Genomic DNA, 22,305 nt, shown 5'->3' with positions numbered 1-22,305 from the left:
TGGGTGGGGGTAGTTTTTTACTTTCGAGTTGTATCGTCATATCTTCGCGAGAGAAAACGAATCGCTGGGCAGGAGCAACAAGAGAAACGACGATGGTGTCAGGAGTAGCAAGAGAAACGACGATGGTTGGTCTGCACCAGACGACACAGGAAGAACGGAGTCCACAACAGCAGCGGGGTGGAAGCGACGCCAGAGTCTTCGAGGTGGATGCGACGACGGGATGCGCCGGCCTTGATGCGACGGCGGCCACAGCGGGCTCGATGCGATGGCAGCGGCTGTGGTGGGCTCGATGCGACGGCTGCCGCTGTGACCTCGATGCGACGGGATGCCCCGGCCTCGATGCGACGCGCGGCCGCGGCGGCCTCGATGCGACGTCGGCTGCGGCGGCCTCGATGAGACATCGGCCGTGGCGGACTAGCTGCGATGCGACGGCGGCCGCGGCGAATTCGATGTGGCACGGAGGTGCTATTGGCTGAGCGGCTGAGATGGGCGGTGATTAGCGCCACCCTAAATTTGTTTAGCCCAATCATACCTTTACTAAATCAACAGTTAGATTAAATTGTTATCTCGTATCTTATAGTATCTCCTCAAGAATAGAAAATATGCTTATATTTTAATACAACCTCATTAGATAATTTTGGATACTTTATAGGTAATTCCTAGTATTACAATGATAATACATCTATTTCAATTCACATATTGGATAATACATATATATTTTGATTTAGAGTTCAGAAATTTCCTTAGTAATCTATTAATTAACTTAAAAGAAATAGAAAAAGGAGACTCCACGTTCACTCTCACGGTTTAGAAATTCTCATATTAATCAAAAAAAAAAAAGTAAAACAGAGTCCATGTAGAAAAACAATTTAGAAATAGTTGAAATTCGTAATTAAAAAAAGGAATATTGGAAGAGGAGAATAGAGTCCATATATAAATACAATTAAGAAATAATAGAAATTTGAAATTAAAAATAAGGAATATTACAATTAAGAAATAATAGAAATTTGGAATTAAAAATAAGGAATATTAGAAGTAGAGTATAGAGTCCATATAGAAATACAATTAAGAAATAATACAAATTAAGAATTAAAAATAAGGAATATTAGAAGTACAGTAAGTATGAGTCCATATAGGAAATTGAAACTACCTAAAATTCGGAATAAACATAATAAAATTAAAAATAGAGTTTAGAGTTCATATAAAAATAAAATTTACAAATAACTAAATTCAAATTAAGAAAAAAATGGGAAGAAGAGTCTAAATTCAATATAGGAATACAATTTAGTAACTGAAATTTGAAATTAAAAGTTAAAGAATATTGAAAGATGAGTTTAGAGTCCACGTAGAAATACAATTGGAAATAACAAAAATTTAGAATTAAAAATAAATAATATTGGAAGAAGAGTCTAGAGTCTATATAAAAATATAATTTACAGATAACGAAAATTCGGAATTTTAAAAAGAAATATTGAAAGACGATTCTAGGGTCCATATAGGAATATAATTTACAAATAACTAAAAATTAATATTAAAAATAATTAATAACTAACACGGATATAAAATACAATATGAATATTACACATTAGTAGTTTTGTAAAGTTAGTACAAAATTTAAATTATGTTTTCATTTTAATATATTTGAATAATACATTACGAAAATATATATGCTATTATATGAGAGAAAATATAATAATACTAGCCGCGCAATCTGCGCGGGCCATCATGCTAGTTTCTATTATATGGATAACACATATATTTCTATCCAACATTAATGGTTAGATAATTCATATCTAATTACTCATACTATTTTTTAAACATTTTAACCGTCAGTGTCATCATTTATCCCACAGTCGGGTGTTATTATTTATCCCATCATCATAGTAAATCGTTGAAAATTAGTTTAATATTCTAAGTATATGGATACAGGTTGACCTTTGTTTACTCGGACCATGTTTACTGGTTGCTCTAATATCTCATCCTACATCTCCCTTCATTCTGCTCTAAAATATCCCAGCTTACCTCTCACTTCATCCTGAACAGCTCCGCGAGGTAAACATAATATTCTTTCATATGAACTCAATTTAACTACTTTTGCTATAACTTCGCGATAAGAGAGCCAAACACCAGTATATGTACTCATCTGCCTGAACCGTGTCACACGTAACTCAGCTCCTTATCATGCGATTGTGCCGGAAGATCACGCTAAACTCGCAGCTGGGAGAGCCACGCTGCCATCTGTCGTGGGCCGTGGTAGCACGCTGAAGAGAGTAAAAGTTTGCTCACCCTAAAGCTAGCCTGAGAGGCTGAGAGGCCTCGGCCCGAGGGCAGGCAGGTACAGTCGGACCCTCCCAACACGTATGGCCCAGCGAACATTTATGGGCCTCAAGTAGGCCGCATTCCTTTCCGGCCGACACTCCCGTTCCGGCCTAATATGTATGGGCCTCACGGACCGCATTGATTCATCCCCGTTCTGGGCCACTTTATTGGGCTGCACATTTCGGCTGCACGTTTTTCAGTGGAACAAGAGCACTTTGAATCTCTCAATATATATCCAAAATCTAATTCGTATATCTGATCTGTACTGCCGGATATTTTGATCCCCATCTACTAAAACCGATGTAATTTAACACTCTTAGCAGTTTTGGAGGACGGTTTCACCAACGTGTCACTTTGACTCGGTCCAACCAGCTAATGCAGCATGTTGAATCCACATGTCAACGTCACATTTTCTTCTTCCTACCCCTTTCTTCTCTCATTCTCTCTCCTCTCTAGGGGACTCGGTGGCCACCCCATGCATTCCCATCACGACCGCCGCTGCTTCGCCGTCGCTGCGCAGAGCGTCGTGCTTGTACGCTATGCTGTCGGCGGCCTTGATGGTGATGTGGAGGCGCACTGGCCTTGGCGGTGATGTGGAGGCGCCCCGCCGACTCTCCGATATTACAATATCCAATATTACGGTTTAGGGATAAGAATTAGATTAAAGCAATATTTGAGGGAGTCAATGTAAACTTAATACTTTTTCCACCCACCGACCGCCGCTATCCTAAGGTTGAGTTGTGTGCTGCGGCGGCCGACCTGACCTGACCGGCGGCGCCTCTTCTTCCTCAACCGATGCCTCCTGTTAGTGGTAGTGATCGCCGGAGGCCAGGAACGGTAGTGGAAGCTTTCTGTTTCTGAGGTGCAAACTGCAAAGGCTTACGAGGTATTTCTGGCTTCACTTATCTGAAACTGCTAAACGTTTCTAATTCTTCGGCGGATTCCGCCTGTCATACTGCTGTGGTGCAGCTGCAACCTGGAGTATTCCGCATGCAGGGGAAAACTTTGGTGCATCGCATTTTTCATTTAGAACAAAGTCATTTTCAATTTAACTGCAGAAAAATCGGGACTTCAGAGTTCTGACCTGAGAGATTTTTCAAAAGAGTAACCTGAAATACTTAATACATAAGCAGAGGCGCTACATCAGGATCTCTCTTCACCGATGTTGATGACCGCGATACGAATAGCAGTAAACATTATGTACACAGCCTTCAGGACCAGTACTTGGGAGAGGCAGATATTGGTGTATATCTATGTTCATCTAGCACCTAAACCGTGATACGAGGAAAAAAGAACATGGTTACTACAACACATTTGCATACTAAAAGAATGTCACCATGGATAATGAACCGATGACTATATTTTCCTCTGACGAAACAAAACCTACAAATGCCACCGCGATCATGTTGCTTGCTGTGATCGTAAGCACCAAGCTGTAGAAACTGAGATCATAAGCTCGATCTAGTTTGCCTTTCTCTAGAATCAACTGTTGCATATCCCAATCACGGCAGCATTGCAAAACTGTATTCCACACCACCAGCTCATATGAACTGCCTCGACTTCAAGTGTCTCCTTCTAAAAGTGGTTGAGCACCAGAATCTATGAGGAACAGGAAGGAAAACATTAGCAGACCATTGTTTGACATATCCAAAATGGAGAAAGATGCAACATTAGTGTGTTTTAAGTCCTCACCTGCAGTTCTGTTATGCATGTCAAGTGTGTGATTTCTCCGATTCTGAATGATATGAACAATTTCAGACTTCACAATACGTGACAATAAGACGCCGGCAGCTAATGCACAAAATATAAGCATTGTGAAAACTGAATCCCATCCACGTTTTGAAATAAAACCTGTAATGAATGGACCTAAGGCAGCACCAAGCGATCCTGTTCCATCTATAATTGATGTGACGGTGGCCAACGCACGGGAATCCCCCTTAAGAGATTTGTGGGTTCCCAGATCGGCAGAAACTGCAGTTGTTATGAGAGCATAAGGTCCATTAACAAACAAGCCACTGATCATCATCAAGCCAATGTTTGCCACTTCTGAAGTACTGCCATATGCATGGAAGGCGTAAAGAGATGGAATAGCCAAGTACATGAAGATTGCTGCCGTGGTGGCCCTTGCATTGAGATGATCAGATATGAACCCAGCAAGAATTCCACCAATGATTCCACCTACATCAAACAAAGCTGAGAGATACCCAGCAGACGTGACTGACATTTCCTTGCCTCCAATAGCTGGAAAATGCCAAAACAAAGTGATCGAATGATTAACTGAAATGATAAAAATACGAAAAATATAGTAAAACTACAATTTCTTGTATGATCGGAAGTGTCCAAAATAGTTGGAGACGAATCGTCCTGTCAAATTTCTTGTGCAGTATGCACAACACAATGTACCATTTGACATGAAGAACACATGTTGCCGCAATCAGATAGCATAACATAACAATATGGGCCATATATATTAGCAGTATTCTATTATTAATTAAATGTATTAAAACAATGATACTCTCTAGATACCCACACACAGAACACAGGGAACACCGGATATGTACAACCTGATAAACCAGCAGACCACTAATTTCCCACTACATTTTGCTTATCATGTGGCTATCTCCTGTATTCTAATCATATATACCAAAATGCACAATATCACACCCTATCATAGTCAATTGCTAATGTACTACAACAAACTGTGATAATCTAAGGTAAGAGTCTGCAAGCAAAATTCGATTGCAAGAAAGTGTTTTTGACAGTACTGAAAAAAGAAATGCCAATCCACCACAGGACAAATAAATCTTCAAGCAGACAAGTGATATCAATTCAGTGTGATAATGTGTATCGCTGTGGCCAATTACTGTCAATCAAAATGAACTAGTGAAAAATAAATCCCTGTGCATACCCGTCTGGCTCAGGTAGAAAGGAAGCCAGTACAAGAACGTGTAGGCGACCAGCTTCGCGAAGAAGAGGCAGAGCGCGAAGGTGATGACGCCAGGAATCGCGAACGCCTTCCACATCCCCACGGCGTCCCTCCTCTCCTCCTTCCCGGCGCCACCGGCGGCGCTCGCGCTGCTGCTGCTGTCCTCCTCGTCGGTGCTCGCCTCACTCACTGCCTTGGGCAGCGTCGTCGGAGAGAAGCCAAGGTCCTCCGGGTAAGGCGCGAGGAAGAAGAACACGAGAACGCCACCGAACGCGATGAGCAGGCCCGGCACGATGAACGACCACCCCCACCCGTAGCGGAGCACGGCGGCGGCGATGAGGGAGCCGCTGATGTTCCCGATGGAGGTGTGCGCGTTCCATATCCCCATGATGAGGCCGCGCCTCCGCCCACGGAACCAGTTGCCGACGATGGCGACGACGGAGGGCCAGCCGGTGGACTGGAGCAATCCGGCGATCACCTGGGCGGCGAGGTAGAAGGCGAGGGAGTGGAGGGAGAGGAAGTACCCGACGCCGAAGAGCGCGACGGCGGTGCCGCTCCCGATCATGCCGACGGCGAGGAAGAGGCGGAGGTCGAGGCGGTCGCCGAGGTGGCCCGCGACGAACATGCCGAGGGAGTAGAAGGCGAGGAACGCGACGTCGGTCTCGCCGAGGAGCGCCGGGTCGTGGAAGGGCGGCCACGCCTCGGATAGCGCGCGCTTGACGATGCTGGGCGGCTTGCGGGAGGCGTGGTAGAGCGCGTAGGCGACGAAGGTGAGGCCCAGGACGAGGCCCCGGTGGGAGTTGTAGGAGATGGCCGGCAGGGCGCAGAGGCCCGGCGGCGCGCGGTTGGCGCGGTGAGGCGCCGGCGGTGGCTTCGCCATGGGCGGTAGCGGAGCGGGGGTTGCGGCCGGTAACGGGTGGCGGAGGCTTTCGCGGGGAGGGGGCGGAGGCGGAGGAAGTGTGTGTGTGTGGGGGTGGGGGGGGGGGGGGGGGGGGCGCAGGAGGGAGGACGTGGCGGGGTCAGCGGGTCAGCCGGCCCGGGGAGACGACACGCGGCGGGGCGGTTATGCGAGTTTGTGTTTGTGATCGACTTTTCACTGCGGGAACTTTTTTTTAAAAAAGAATACTCACTCCGTCCCAAAATAAGTGTAGTTTTGCACTATTCACGTTCAACGTTTGACTGTTTGTCTTATTTGAAATTTTTTTAGATTAATATTTTTATTGCTATTAGATGATAAAACTTGAATAGTACTTTATGTGTGACTAAATATTTTTAAACTTTTCACAAATTTTTTAAATAAGTCGGACGGTCAAACGTTGGACACAGATATCCACGGCTGCACTTATTTTAGGCTGGAGGTAATATTTTTTTTGTGTGTCTTGTTTCTTGTCTCGTTTCTTCTCTATTCTCCTCGTTTTCAGCATTGCGTGGCATCTTTTCTCTTTTGAAAACGTCGGTAAGGACTGGAAAACCTCGCCCGGTCGCCCTATCCCGGGGGCGACGCAGGCGGCGAACAAGCCGCGCCGTCCCCGCCTTTCTCCTCCCCTCCCCAGCCTCGCCGCCGCCGGCAAAGCCGGGCGGCTGCAAGGACGGCGGCGACGGGGCTCTCTTTCCCTCACTCGCGGCCAAGACGGTCGGGACGTCGGCACGGCACGAGCTCAGGGCATGGCGTCGGCGCCGACCGGATCCGGTGCCGTGGTGGCCGAATCCGGTCCCCCAGCGACAGGCGGTGGCGTCCTGGCAGCTCGGCGGCGAGGTTTGGCGGTGGTTTTGGGCGGCGGCGACCTGGCGCGGTGGCGACCTAGCGGGAGACGCTGCCGGAGCTGCCTCCGGTACCGAGCACGGATGCGCGGCCGGACGACAGATGCGGCGGTGGAGGTGCGGCGAGAGCCGGTGGTGACGCCGGCGATGCAGGAGGAGGCAACGACGCCTCTAGTCAAATCTGGCTGGCGGTGGTTGTGGCTGCCGACGGCGGCAGTGACGGGCGGCGGCTGTGGCGGCATCGACTGTGGCGACTGGCTGGCGAGGCAGCGGCCGTGGTGGTCGAGGCATCGTGGAGGCGGTCGCGCGGCCTCGTGGGCGGCGAGGCCTGCCGTGCAGGCGTCGTGGAGGCCGGCGACGTGTGGCTGTCGTGGAGGCCAGCGTTGTGCGGCAGCGGGAGGGCGTCATGGAGACCGGCGGGAGTGTGGAGTCGCGGCCGGCGACATGGAGCTCGCGGGCAGCGACAGCGGGTGCTGGTGGCTGCAGGCTACGACAGCGGACGGCTTGCGGCGATGGCCGTGGCGACCGTGGACGTGGCTGCGGCGGAGGAGGTGAGGATGGCGATGGCGAGGTGGCTGGGCATTTGGCAGCAGCGGCTGCGATGGTGGTGACTGCGGTCATTGGAGGCATGGCGGCTTCGGACGGCTAGCCGAGGGCGTGGCAGACGGTTGCATCTGGCCGGCATGGCATCGTTTGGAGGAGGGATCGGAGACCGGCTTGGCGTAGAGGTGCAGCCGATGGCAGCGAAGGCCGGCTCGGCGCGAGAGGCACGGGCGGCGGAGATGGAGGCCGGCTTGGCGCGAGAGGCGCAGCCGATGGAGGGAGGCCGGATTGGTGCGAGAGGCGCGTCCGGTGGAGGAGGCTGGCTTGGCACAAGAGGCGCGGCCGGCGGTGGATGAGGCGACCTCTGTGTGAGAAGCTGCCGGTGGGTGTAGCGCGGTCTTCGACGCACGAAGGCTGGCCAGCGGGGGACGCCGGTACAGGGGTCCCACATGTCGGCAGAGCTTGAGTGGTGGTGGAGCATCGATGCGTCAGCCGTGGATTCGCAGGTTGCTGGGCGTAAGCCCAGTCTTGGCTCCTTGGGCCCCGACGGACGGCGGCAACGGTTTTCCGTCGCTTCTCTTTTTGAAGACGTCGTTTTGGTATCCCCTAGAGGGCGATGTTCGTCTGTGTTTCTTTGTTGGTCTAGCAGCGGTCGATCACGCTTAGCGGCGGCCGATTCGGTGCTAGCCTTCTCCCGGATTGTGTGTTGAAGCTGTCGATGTATGGGTGGTGGTATAGTTATTCCTTTTTCCTGGTTACGACCCTCCAGGGTTGTAATCTTATAATTTTTTTTCTGCTCTATCAATAGAACTTCGTACCGTCTCGTGCGAGTCGTTAAAAAAAAGCATTGTGTGGCAAGTTTCCAGAGTTTCTAAAGTAGACAAACTTCAGCATTAGCATGATCAATAATAGTCGAGTATAAAGAGATACATATTTATCTTATTAGATGATAATGTCGAATAGATTACATAATTTCAGATTTAAGCCAAGCATGTGTTATTGTATAATGGTTTCATCTAATTTGTATATAAATTGAATAAATTTGATCACGTGACCTATACATTAGAAATATATATTAAAATCTCCACTTAAATCTTTCCGTTTTCTTATTAGCTCTCACTTACAAACAAGTATCAACATAATAGTAGTATGGTATCATTGTATAAGTATAAATTTATGACTTACTACCGATGTCATTGAAATATGTCATATTAGTTATTTATGTTGTTCGTTTAAACTTTTAAAATATGCAAAATCACCATCTAAAAACACCTTAAGAGGAAATATGAACGATTTTATGAATTTTAGGGGGTTAGATATCCGGTTTTAAAGTTAAATATGCTAGATAAACTTCCATCCAAAATTTAGGGGAGTATTTGGATTTTTTTTCATTAGAAAAACACTACTGTTCCATATTACAAGCAAAAATGGGGGAAAAAGAAAGCCTTCTCTGCCTTCACAACTCACCGAATCTACGGTTCAGATTGCTCGCAACCTTCGGATAGGAGGTGGGACCCACTTTACAGCGGCACAGCTCCTGCCTCAAAAAGATAGGCGGATAGCGTTCATCCCCCACTCCCCCCCGTCCGGCGCGCGGCTCCTCCGTCGACCCGCCGTAAGTAAACCTTCCGATGGCCGCCGCCGCCGCCGCCGCCGCCTCCGCCACCGCCGCCATCTCCGGTGCGTTACTCCCCCACGCCGTCGCATGCCACCGCTTGCCGCCGCGGCCGCAGCTCCTCGCGGTGTCCTCCTCATTCCGCCGCCTCTCCCTGACCGCCTCCCCTCGCCGGGCCAGCCGCCTGGTCCCTCGCGCGGACGCCAGCGCAGAAGCGGGAGAACCGGAGCCCGCCGCTGAGGCTGAGGCTGAGGCTGTTGCTGCCTCGACTGACGCTGAGGTGGAGGAGGGTGAGGCGGAGGCGGCTGTCGCGGTGGCGGAGGAAGAGCAGGAGGAAGAAGATGAGCCTCCGCCGCCGAGCAAGCCCCCGGTTAAGTTCGGGGAGATCATTGGGGTGAGCATTTCCTTGCGTAATCTTCTTATAAACTGCTCATGACATTGGGTTATCGGTGGTGGAGCAATGCAGGTGAGAAAAACATCAGCTAACCATATTTTTATTAGGGGAGAATGCAACAATTTATCTATGACTATATGAGTAGCATTTCTTTTGTTTGCAGAACATAAATTCTCTGTTCTGTTGAGTTGTTGACAGTGCAGGTGCTGAAATAGCAACTCATTGTGTGTAACACTTATGGCAGAATTAGTTAGTTACTACATAGTCTGCTACTCAATAAATGGAAAGTATCTACTCCCTCCGTTTCACAATGTAAGTCATTCTAGCATTTTCCACATTCATATTGATGTTAATGAATCTAGACATATATAAATTCATTAACATCAATATGAATGTGGGAAATGCTAGAATGACTTACATTGTGAAACGGATGAAGTAGTTAGTAAACTGAATTGGGGATTGATTTTTCTCGTAAATGGAAAGGGTAACCTATTTAGTAAACGGAATTGGGGATTGATTTTTCTCAACATGGGTTCACTTCAGTTTGGTGGCAGATAAGTCAGTAGAGGCCTCTGGGAGCCACCATTCTTTTGTGACTCCCTTTTAATTCTTTGTTGTTCTTGTATGCTCTCATGAGCGTGTCTCGATTGGATTTGGTGGTTTCTTGAGATTCTGTGCAATCACTATTTGTCCCGTAACAAGAATTTCATTTTTTTTCACAGCTACATCCATGGCAATTTTGGACTTGTTTACATGTGACACGATTTTACTTGAATTGTTTTGTGCTGTAGATTCTGAACAAACAGTTCATTGAGGAGGCTGAAAAGGTGAAGACTTTACCAGATCTTAGGCCTGGTGACATCATTGAGCTTAGAATGGTGAGGTTTTCGCTACTCTTGAATGTTTTTCTTATGCTCCCAATTTGAAAGCTATTGACATATGAAGCAAATGCTATTACAGCAACGGCCCAACAAGAGGAGATTGTCGCTCTTTAAGGGCATAATTATAGCAAAACACAAATCTGGTGTTCACACCACAATCCGTGTCAGAAGGATTATTGCTGGTGTCGGAGTTGAGATTACCTTCCCTATGTAAGTCAGAGTTGTTGGTTTCATTTTTTTTTTCTATGCAATGTGGATATTGCACCTGGTATCACATGATGACACTGAACTCATACTGAAATCTTGAAACATAAAATTCCATGTCCATACTTCTATATAACTACAATAAATGTGGGACATGCTTATCATTCAAATATAAATAGTAATAATGAATCATGCAGCTTTATGTGCCTTTGTTCCTTCATGTAAACTGATAGTAGGAATAGGATATACCAGGTTTCTGTCATTTGCTTTAAGCTGGATTGATGTGTTTTTATAGATAATTCACTATTTATAAAACTTCCTGTGTATTTTTTATATGTTGATTTACTATTTAATGATTATTTTTCAGTTTGAGGTACTAAATTAATAGTTGAGTTAGGTTTTAAGCATTCTAGTGCAAAATCCAAGTTTATCTACCATCACTTATGCAGATTTACAGAACCGGTATAGTTGCTGTAAGCCTGTAACTTAGAAGTCAGAACATACTGTCTTACAGCTTAGGAGTATTTCATTTTTTTTTAAGGTTGCTATTTCAGTAGTTCAAACTTTATCAGCAACAGCAAGATTGAATCTATCAACTAGGTGTGTCTCATTCAATTAATTACATTACCTCATTTTTTTATTTGAAGCTTCAGAGTTAGCTCTACAGAGTCTGTGTCCTCTTTTATTTGCCTTTTGCTCATAACTGCCTTTAGCAAAATGAAGTTGAAAGCTCTATTTTAATATGCTCCTTATTGCTGCATGTAATTATATTTTTGGTAATAAAAAAGCAACTATTATCCTTCCACGTGGATGTCTGTTATAATTCCTTTCACAAAAGGAGATAGATCCCCTACTTCCTGATACAGAAACATTGCTAGGATTTAAGCTCACGATAAAGATGATGTTTTGCTTCTTGTATATCTGGGGATAAAAATGCAAGAATAACAGTTCGTTCATGATTGGCATCATTCACAGCTTCTGCAATAACATGTCGGGTAGTGTTCTCTATAATATGTTAATAATGCAGCTGGTATCTTCCATTCCAGATATTCACCCAGGATCAAGGAAATTAAAGTAATCAGGCACAAGAAAGTGAGAAGAGCAAAGTTATATTATTTGAAGCACAAGCTTCCCCGCTTTTCAACTTTCAAGTAAAAATTAGATATGCTGGCAGAAGAGCTTCTCTCACTAGCATTGTTACTTTCTCTAGCAAATGCTTTTTTATTTTTTTGTTCAAACCTATGCTTTTCACTGTAATCACTAAATTTCAAATGTGTAATATCTACACCTTTTCTGTTTGGCATATATTTTTGTCTTTCTGTGGAAATGTACTTTCTTCGCTTTGTATAAAGTTCCTACTAGCATTTTGTTATGAATTTGTTGACATCCTTCTCTTGAAATTTGGCTTCTCAGCTGCCTATCTAACTGATGGTTAATAAGCACGTACACTACTATCATGAATGGAAAGTTGCTAACTTCTGGTTAAGTGGAGTAGTACATCTGCATTTTTTATGGATCAGTAGTTGAATTGACGGGTAATAAATTATAACTGAAGTTTCCAGCAGCACTGGTTGGTTTGATGAGCCATCGACCGTATCCATTTATACTCTTGTGTTGGAAGAGTTGTGTTGTCTCCAGGGCCTACACTACACGACATTAGATGTTTATTTGGTCTTGGCACGGCTGCCACTGGAATTCAAACTACTTTCCCAAATTGATGCTGTTAATAACTAAATATAAACTCCCAAAGGCGAGAATTGCTGTTAATGGTTTACATTTAGTGTAAAGTTCTAGTTATTCTTACTGAACTAATCTGCTGAGGCCATTCTACAGTTTTTTTTTTCACTTTAGTACATTCCCTTACCTCTATATCCATTTTCCTCTTCTTTGTTCTCTCATCTCCCCCTTACTCATGTAACAATGTAACTTATAATTTCTATCAATGAAATGGCTATAAGTAGAGCTGGCTCTACCTTCTTATGTAAAAAAAAACAGTTATTCTTTACTGAAGCATCCTGCTGAAGATGTTATTTACTGGTTTGACATTTTATAACTGAAGACTTAATCATTTTGTGCAGTCTGTCCTGAATTGTACCCTACTTGATTACACTAGTTCCAGTTGAAGTTAAGTTTTGGCTTTAGTTTCTTTAAGCAACAATTGAGTGACACTCTTCATAACCTTTTTGCTTTGTAGGTTATTCCATGTCTCATAGTGGGCAAAATGATTGGAACCTCATCTGCCAGGTATTTAAAAACTGTAGAGCTACTTCCATCAGTAGAGAACAGTTACATAGACACCAACTATTTTCCATTCTTTTTTGCTAGGATGCTCCAATGATTCATTGAGGAAAATATAGAGCAAAATGGCTAATGTTTGTTTAACGGGTAAACACCCTGAGCAGACAAGAATATTCCTCAGATCCTTTTTTTTTTCTTATGTGTTCCTTTCAGTTTGCACTTTATGTCAGAATTGAATCATTTTAGGAAAAAGAAATTGAATGGCACAGCATGATCTCATTGCTCTGTTGAAAACCGATTTTTTGGTTATGATTTAGACTAAACAGGGTGAACAGAAAATGCTTATATGTTATCGCATTTGAGTATTCAATGGCATCCAGACTAAGCATGCTCATGAAAATTACTAGCAAAACGATGAGAGAGTAACTTCCAAGTGCCATGAGTTTCTATTCTTGGAAAAGATGCACCGAATAGTAAATAGTAACATAAATCATCAACCACCAATTAAATAAAAAAAAGAGCTTTGCTGTTCACTCGAAAAAAATGGGGGAAAAGGCAACTGCCACGGGCCCAAGAAGTGAGTGCTGCCCCGTCATTGTCGCCGAGAAGCCAAGAAAAGGCAAACCCAAACCCATTCGTTTCTCTCTCTTTCTCTTCCTTCGCTCCTAGCTCCTGCTCTTCCAATTCCTCATGCAAATTTCTTTCAGTTCAATTCAGTTCCTGGAAAGAAAGGCCGGATTTTACTCTGAACGAAGACAACGAAGGGAAAGGTAATATCATCTCTTCTGTAATGCAGCGAATTATGCATATTTGGGCGTCCTTTCAGTTCAATTTGTTTGATCAGGTGTGGCAATGGGTGGCGGCGGAACGCTGATCTCCATCTACCCCGAGGACCTCACTTTCCTATGTAAGTTCAGAGGAGTTCTTGAGATTATCCTAACAACATTTACGAGCGGTTAATTTAGCCTTAACCATCCGTGGTTTCTTCTCTCCGTTGAATTCTCGCGTGCAGTTGAGCTGGACAAACCGTGCTATTGCAATCTCAAGGTGGTGAACAACAGCGAGCATCATGTTGCATTCAAGGTATCTATCGAAACTCGCGAACTCACCGCTGAGAGCTGAGAGACGAGAGCGCCGTGCGCCGGCGACCACTCCGGTCCCCGGCGGCCACACCTCCCACCTGCCTCCTCCTCCTCTCCTTCCCCCCTCTTCTCGACTTCTCCCATGTCGAACGAAGGTTCTTCCTCCTCGGGCCCGCGGTACTCTCGATTCTCGAACGATGTCCTCACTGGAGCGCGGTTGGAGAGGGAGTCCGGCGGCGCCCGAGGTCGATGAGGCTGCGGCGGCGGCGGAGCCGGCCAGGTCGGGCAATGCGGTTCCTGGGGGTGGAGGGCCCCTCGCGGGATGCCCTGGTCGTTGCGCCTCCACCCAACGCCGGCCGCCTAGCCGGCGGCGGCGGCGGCCGTTGCGGCCGCAGCGGCCACCTCGTCCTCGCGTCCTGCTGCTGCGGGGGACTCCATGGGGATTTAACTATTTTTGCTACTCATACTGATAGCTACTCTCCAAATACCACTATCTACCGGATTTACTTTTACGAGTAATATACAAACTTAAGAGTGTGTGTCATTTACATCCATAAACTAAAATTACACATCTAGGTTCACCATCTTGGTTTAATAAATCATAGCCAGTCCAAACCTCGTTTGACTGAAGCTGACCGCCAACATGGCATTCCACGTAGATAACACATTTATAACTAGCCCCCTTTATAGCGAAGAGTGGTGGAAGAATTATATTTTGCCCCTTCCCGCTACAGGGACACCCTGAAACCCACAAAATCCCTCGCCTTCTCCCAATGGCTTGGATTAGCGACTGAGATGGTGAAGTACGGGGTATAGTAATGAGGGAGGGTTGGCGACGGTGAAGTACGAAATAGCGATGACGAAGGCGAAATGGGATTTTGTGGGTTTCGGGATGGTACTATAGCATGAAGGGGCAAATTGCAATTCTTCCATCACTCTTCGCTGCTGTAATAGGTTAGCTATAAATGTATTGTCTACGTGGAATGCCACGTCGGCGGTCAGCTCCTGTCAAACAAGGTTTGGACCGACTATGGTTCATTAAATCAAGATGGTAGACCTAAATGTGCAAGTTTTAAGTTTACGGAACTAAGTGACACCCACTATCAAGTTTAAGGATTGGCCATATATTTTAGTCTATTATTTTTAGAACACATTTCCCGATGTACCTACTCAATTTGATTCACCCGTTGTGCCTGTTATAGTGGTAAGAAAAATTATATACATTAGGAAGACATTTAAAGAATAGCTATATGTAAGGTAAAGTGACAGATAGTTAAATTCTATGCTCCATTGCAGGATCACGGACATTCAGGATACTTTTCCTTGGGATCCCTGTGATTGGGCCGGAAAATCCCCGTCCTGTGAGCTTACAAATGGAGCTAACAAAATTGACCCGTGGAAATTTTCCCCGTGGACCAGCTTCCTAGGATTTGTCCGGGATCCCGAGCTGCAAAGGAGCCCTCAAGATGTACTTGGGATCCATACTATTTTGGAATACCTGTAGTTGTAGTTGTGGTCGCTGATTAGGTCGCGCGATAGTCTTGTCAAAAAGACGAAGCTTCTAATGGGCGATCGATCGCAGATCCGTCTAATACGCAATTAGTCACTAGGGGTCACTTCACGCGATCAGATCAAGGAGTACTACACGTTTTTTCTTTTCTCAACCTCACTCGTGACTGTCTGCATACGATGTGGGTTCTTCATAAATTTAAAATCAATTTGAAAATAAGTGTGAAAAAAAGAAAGAGAATAAATAAATATATTACACTAAAATATATTCATGTACATACACTTTATATATATAAACATATACATTGCTAACTTTGTACATATAGACTATATGTATATAAATATTTTATACAAAATATATTTAAATTTGAATTCAAATTTAAATCGGGTATATAAACTTTCACCGTATAAACTTTATGTGTATAAACTTTAACAATACAATTTTTTTTGACCAGGAAAACTTTAACAATACAAATTTTAGAAGTATAAACTTTAGATGAGTAAACTTAAGATATTTAAATTTGAATTCAAATTCAAATAGGGTATATAAAATTTATGTGTATAAACTTTAACAATACAAACTTTAGATGTATAAACTTTAGATGAGTAAACTTAAGATGTATAAACTTACTAAAACAGAAAAGTAATGCGGTGCGGAAAAAAAGAAAGCAACGTGGGGAGAGAGGCCCACCACCCCGTGATGAGGACCGATCGCTCTCCACTCCGTGACGCGAGCGATCGCTCATTAGGATTCTTGATCGATCGCCCCCCTCTTCTCCACGTGGTTTCCTTTTTTTGGCACCGCATTACTTTCCTATTTTAGTAAATTTATGCACCTAAACTTTGTACATCTCAAGTTTACACATCTAAAGTTTAGAGACCCAAAATTTATAAATCAAAAGTTTATATATCCGATTCAAATTTGAATTTAAATTCAAATATTTTTTAATATAGTATTTATATACATTTAAAGTTTATACACCTAAAGTTTATAGACCAAAAGTTTATAAGTCAAAAGTTTATATACCCAATTCAAATTTGAATTTGAATTATATTTGATTCAAATTTGAATTTGAATTCAAATATTTTTTATATATAGTATTTCTATACATCTAAAGTTTATAGACCCAAAATTTATAAGTCAAAAGTTTACATACCCGATTCAAATTTGAATTTGAATTCAAATATTAGTTTATAGACCAAAAGTTTATAAGTTAAAAGTTTACATACCTGTTTCAAATTTGAATTTGAATTCAAATATTTTTTATATATAGTATTTCTATACATAAATTTTTCCAACTTTATTTTTTTAAAAAAAAATTATGATGTAGTAGGAAGAGAAGAAGGGGAGGAGGAAGGGGGGAGAGGAGTGTATGGGGGGATGGGGATCGATCGCCCATTAGCCACACCCGATAGTCTTGCCAAAAAGGAGGTTCTGCAGCTCTGCTCGTAGCCACATCGGTTGTGAGAATAGAACTTGAGTTGTAGTCCTTTTATTTTCCTCTTAGCTCCTCATCTTTTTTGTCTTTCTTTTCTCTTTGGTTGTAACCAGGAAACTTTACTCTCTCTTAATAAAATGATGCACAAATCTCTTGCGCCCAAAAAAATGTTACAATATTTCTTGACAGAAACCTCCCAGATTTTCTGAAACCTGGCAAGAAGATTTGATGCAAATTTGTTCTTTTTCCATTCAGGTCAAAACAACATCACCAAGGAAGTATTTCGTCCGGCCGAACGCGAACATCGTCCAGCCATGGGATTCTTGCACAATAACAAGTAAATACATGTTTCCAATTCTTGCACAATAACAAGTAAATACATGTTTCCAGTTTTGCCATTTTCTAGTATGCCAAGCAGTGGTTCTCTTTAGGCTTCTTGTTTCGTCTTGATATTTGGATATCTGCATTCTTGTTTGTTGGTGTAGTTACGCTCCAGGCGCAGAAAGAGTACCCACAAGATATGCAATGCAAGGATAAGTTCTTGATTCAGAGCACTAGGGTAGCTGCCAGTACTGACATGGACGAGATTCCTCCTGATACGGTGAGCATAAAATGCAAATATATGATTTTCAAGCTTTAGTGATGCATTATTGTTAAAATGACATGACTTCTAACCTACAAACTATATGCCATTTTTGTGTGTCCAGTTCAACAAGGAAGTTGATAAGGTGATTGAGGAAATAAAGCTTAAGGTTGTTTATACAGTGCCTAGTGGAAGTTCCGACGACTCTGGTATTACATCTTTAGGAAGCAGGAGCTTCAAATCGTTGTCTGACGATTTCACGGTGAGAGTACTATGTTGGAAACTTGTATGACGCTGACCAAACTTATGTGCAAAGGACTCATGTTTTGCACTGTACTACATGCAGATGCTGAAGAATGCAAGCATTGAAGAGGTAATGCAACTGATCCTAAAGGCATCTCTCATTTTATCAGGGAACTACACCTAAATAATATCACAATAAATATCTCTCCATTGAAGGAAAATTTCTGATTTCCGGACATGTTTTCGGAAATAGAAAACGTCGATCGGAATTTTTTTCGGAAATTTTCAGAAACAAAAACAAATTTGGATTTTTTTTTTCTCGGAAACAGAATCGAATATGCAAAGGCTACTGTCCGTCGGAAACCAGAATCGGTCGGAAACTTTTCGGAGACGAATTTATTCCTGGAAACAAATTTAGATTTTTTTTTCGAGATCAGAAACGGAATATTTTTATATGCTGTTGATTTGTTTCAGCCTTCTCTACTCTAAGATATTCAGATTTTAATGAATATTGAGGTCGTTAGTTCAATGGAGATATATTTTTTTAGTCCGGTGCTTTAGATTTGTTTTGTTTTGTTTTTGTTAGGCCATGCCATATTAGATAAATATAGTTCTTGTTCTCTTTACAACTAGTCGTGTTATTGTTAATTGATAAAAAGTTAGAAATGTCGATTTGTTGTTTTAGAAAAAATAATGAGCTACACCTTTTCATTGATTTCAGAAGTTTAATTTGAGGGGGGTTTTATACTCCGATAAATATCCGTTATCATATTCTCTATGTTCGCATTCGATTTTATTTTCATATTTGGGGTTTCCAATTTTAATTTATTATTTAAAAAAAAACATTGAAATGAAAACTACATAGGGTGGTTTCCGTCTGTTCTGAGCCTTTTTCATCCCTAATTCTGGCAAGAAATTATCATGCTATTTTGGGCATTACCATGATTCATTGCTTTGTAATGTTACCTTATGTTCCTCTACAGTTATAAACGCCTTTTTAATGAGAAAAACATGATCATCTGAAAGTGTAAGTGTTGGAATTTGGAAAACTAGCAGAATGCCAGTACTTTGTTACAGGATTAAAAGAAAAATCAAATGTTGTGGAAAAATTATATTGCTTATCGTTGTAATTTTTAATTAAATATAGAGTATATGAGTATTAATTAGATGTATGTAAAAATAATAATCACTGTGACTTTATCGTGGGTGTGACGATTGATTATTTTAATCATTCTCATCACTCCAAAGACCCAAGTTTGGAAAAGAAAAGATCAGTCTATCTACCTACGGTTGGAAAAAAAAAGGCTCTATGATAGTTAGCCCAAATCTCTCTATCTCTCAGCTCTGATAGCAAGAGGCAAGGAGGTTTAAATTTTTCACTGCCAAAGAGGAGTTCACATGTCAGTGATAAGAGTGGTATGTCGCCACCAGCACTACCAACATTTAAAATAGTATAGAAAAATGAAGCAACGATATAAGATGGTTGAAATGATCATAAAGTTGAACTTGAGAAAAACTATCCATAATTGAGGGTAGAACCACAGAAGTGAGGCCCTAGAGGCCTATGAGCAGGTTGCCTTTGCATTTCTTAACAGTGCACTGGGACCAGAACGTAGGCTCTGTTCGTTATGGGAAGATAGGGGAGATTGATTCTCGTTTTCCGCGTGCACGTTTTTCAAACTACTAAACGGTGCTTTTTTTGCAAAAAATTTCTATAGGAAAGTTGCTTTAAAAAATTATATTAATCCATTTTTAAATATTAAAATAGTTAATACTCAATTAATCATGAGCTAATGGCTCATCTCGTTTTGCGTATCTCCCCAATCTCCTCAATCCCCTTCTCCTTAAACACACCCTTAGAATCCATTGTCCTTTCGTCCATTATGAAAGTAATAGTTTTCTTTATCTTGACTGACATATTCCAAAATCCAAATAAAGAATTTGGATAATTTTTTTGGTTTCCTAAAGAGTTTGCCTCATTAAATGTGCCCTAGCTGATGGTAATTCTATACAATTTTAACTAAATTTGCCTGAACAAAGAAACATCTTTGTGATATGTTCTGTTATCGTTTTTTTCTTAATTAGCACCTCATTTTCTTCTATTCAGATACAGACAATACAACGCTTGAAAGATGAAAGAGATAACATGCTGCAGCAAAATCAGCAAATGCAACGTGAATTGGTCAGCCTTATTTTTTTGCAATTCATTTTGTTTTATGCTCACCACTTTATTTCACCGTAGCCCTTATGTTACTCAATGATATTAACATCTGAACTGTGAACCTTATACTGCCGTTTTATTGTTTGAACCCGTCATAAAAAATGTATAGTATGGAGAAAAAATAATTAGTTTCGATTAAAAATATCTGGCTTTGAGCAAAATGCAAAAGAAATTCTTCGCCCTGGGTGGATAGCAATTATTTATATTTCTATAATTGTGATCGATCAGTTCTTCATTAAAAATGCAAAGTTTGTTTGCTTGGTATTTATTTCTTCTGATGGGTTGTGGAAACAAATGTTGTCAAGGAAATAAAAGAAAACCATATTCTAGTCCTACTATTTTACAGTTCAAAATGAGTAGTTGTCGATTTGATTTGTCTAAAAAAGTATGAAAGTGGGAATGACAAATGTGCATAAAAATCCCATTGCTACTAGCATTTCATGAATGTGGAATATCCTCGTTAGTAAGTTTTCAAGATGATTCGTTTGTATACCCCTTTGCTCCCTTATATTGAATTTCTCCACATATAATTTGCATTATATATTTTTCAGGATGTGATTAGGAGGCGTAGAAGCCGCAAAAGCGATACGGGTTTCTCCTTAACGTTTGCTGCTTTTGTTGGGCTCATAGGTCTCTTGGTTGGGCTTCTGATGAGCCTAATCTTCTCTTCCCCGCAGCCTGCTGCTTAAATGCCATGGTCGCAATCAAGAGATATAGTGTTCAGCTTAATGCTAAAAAATGTGATGCGCACAGGTCAATATCAGTCAAACAAGCTTAGCTAGGTTAAGAGTCGAGTGAGCTGCTCTGGGGAGAAAAAAAACATATGGAAAATTCTACTTTAGTCTCCACAATTATTCTTTTGTTCTTTCCATTGTAGTTAATATGCGTCAAAATCATAAAAGGGTCGCAATGTTTCACCCCCACGTTCCTTAGTTTTTTATCTGTTCCTCCTATGTAATCTCTCTGTATAATTAGTTTGGCATATATATCAGGAAGAAGCTGTATGCTTTTACCGGTTGGAAATCTAAAAGGACGTCAAGTTAGCGCTTTTAGGATGTTTCATGATCGCAGCATCAATCCTAACTTTATAGTACGAAAAAAAAAACCTTTTAAATAAATCAAAGGGGAAACAGCTCAATATCTAGCTCTATACTCACCCCTAATTTTTCACATGGCAAAAGAGCTGGAATGCTTGGAAATCTTCGATCTACGTCACATTCTATTCTCTGCTTCGGTGGTGATGGTATCAGGTATGCCTCTGCAAGTCATCTCCGCTTGCATCTGAGAATCGCCTTTTTATTTTTGAAACCGATGAATCATTGAGGGTCCTCTGTAGTAGTACTGCTCACTAACATGTGGGCTGGATTGTGAATCATTTGGGTAGGAGAAAAAAAAGTTAAAAAATGTACTGATGAACTGAAAGAAAAAACAGCGTATTGGGTTCTCTGCTTCTCCCAAAAAACCTAAGACTTGTTCACTTTAATGTTATTTCTAACCATATCTTTTTTGGTAAAGTTGCCAGAAAAATATATATGTTTAGTTTGTTGCCAAATTTGCTCAGTACATAAGAAATTCTGCCATTTTGTCAATATTGCTATCTTGCTAAAATTTTAGCATTGCCAAAATTTGATAAGGTTTATTTTGACTACAATCTAAACAGGTCCCCAATGTCCACTTTTCTAGACTTCAGGCTAGATGCCCAGCTTGTTGAAGGCCCAAGCGTGCAACTAGGGGTGGCGATTTCCCTTGTGGGGCCGGGGACCCACCCCTATAGGGGCGGTGGTAGGTGGAAATTCTAACCCGCGGGTGCGGCGGGGCGGGGCCCCGCTCATTTTCAGGGGTGGGAGCGGGGTTGAAAAATTACCCGCTGGTTACTCGTGGGCCCCTAAAGTACACAATGCATAGAAGGTGGCCCATTAAAACAAATAATCTGGAGGTAGCTTAGTTTCGGTGGGGAATAAGTTCACTTTGACTCCCTTAACTAATGGCCGAATCTGATTCGTATCTCTAAACCACAATACCGGATATCTCGACACCCTCAACTATTAAAACCGGTGCAATTTGACTCTCTCGATGGTTTTGGAGGATGGTTTTGCTAACGTGACGCCTATGTGGCGTTGTTGACCGAAGTATTTGTTCTTTGTAGTGTTGACGTGGCGCTTAGGTGGCATTCAAATAAAAATATATTTGTGGGACCCATTGACATGTGGGCCCATATGCCATCTCTCTCGTTTCCTTCCTCCTCTCTCTCCCTTTCTCTTCGGTCTTCACGTTGGCCCGTATGCAGGGAGCGGGCGCCGAATAGGCGGCGGGGGCTGGAGGGGCGGCGGCGTGCAGGAGGAGGCAG

The 22,305-nt window shown here is 42.6% G+C and overlaps 3 protein-coding genes, 1 long non-coding RNA gene and 2 pseudogenes across 4 annotated transcripts; 5 read left to right on the top strand and 1 right to left on the bottom strand.

The window, feature by feature from the left end:
• Positions 1-3,411: 3,411 nt before the first annotated feature.
• LOC4330176 (putative glycerol-3-phosphate transporter 4) lies at positions 3,412-6,214 on the bottom strand. The gene is made up of 3 exons (XM_015768777.3): positions 5,228-6,214; positions 4,012-4,560; positions 3,412-3,918 (listed from the first exon to the last, which is right to left on the bottom strand). Exons 1-3 carry the CDS (start codon positions 6,123-6,125, stop codon positions 3,881-3,883), a joined length of 1,485 nt encoding a protein of 494 aa, XP_015624263.1. The 5' UTR covers positions 6,126-6,214; the 3' UTR covers positions 3,412-3,880.
• Positions 6,215-7,153: 939 nt separating this feature from the next.
• On the top strand, positions 7,154-7,744 carry LOC107280123 (uncharacterized; annotated as a pseudogene).
• LOC136355283 (uncharacterized) lies at positions 7,744-8,326 on the top strand (annotated as a pseudogene).
• A 797-nt stretch (positions 8,327-9,123) lies between these two features.
• LOC9272428 (large ribosomal subunit protein bL19cy) lies at positions 9,124-12,015 on the top strand. Its single transcript, XM_015768199.3, has 4 exons — positions 9,124-9,558; positions 10,350-10,436; positions 10,519-10,649; positions 11,690-12,015. The coding sequence occupies exons 1-4, from the start codon at positions 9,181-9,183 to the stop codon at positions 11,796-11,798; spliced, it is 705 nt and encodes a 234-aa protein (XP_015623685.1). The 5' UTR covers positions 9,124-9,180; the 3' UTR covers positions 11,799-12,015.
• An 809-nt stretch (positions 12,016-12,824) lies between these two features.
• Positions 12,825-13,160, top strand: LOC136355122 (uncharacterized). Its single transcript, XR_010739212.1, has 2 exons — positions 12,825-12,887; positions 12,969-13,160. It is a non-coding gene; the product is annotated as an uncharacterized lncRNA (long non-coding RNA).
• A 320-nt stretch (positions 13,161-13,480) lies between these two features.
• Positions 13,481-21,013, top strand: LOC9270104 (vesicle-associated protein 2-1). Its single transcript, XM_015768724.3, has 9 exons — positions 13,481-13,651; positions 13,726-13,788; positions 13,894-13,964; positions 17,167-17,248; positions 17,397-17,512; positions 17,619-17,756; positions 17,841-17,867; positions 19,845-19,919; positions 20,510-21,013. The coding sequence occupies exons 2-9, from the start codon at positions 13,734-13,736 to the stop codon at positions 20,645-20,647; spliced, it is 702 nt and encodes a 233-aa protein (XP_015624210.1). The 5' UTR covers positions 13,481-13,651; positions 13,726-13,733; the 3' UTR covers positions 20,648-21,013.
• The last annotated feature ends 1,292 nt before the right edge of the window (positions 21,014-22,305 follow it).

The sequence above is a fragment of the Oryza sativa genome, chromosome 2 (assembly GCF_034140825.1).
Source record: "Oryza sativa Japonica Group chromosome 2, ASM3414082v1".
Taxonomy (NCBI): domain Eukaryota; kingdom Viridiplantae; phylum Streptophyta; class Magnoliopsida; order Poales; family Poaceae; genus Oryza; species Oryza sativa.
This window is presented reverse-complemented; position numbering and strand designations above follow the sequence as displayed.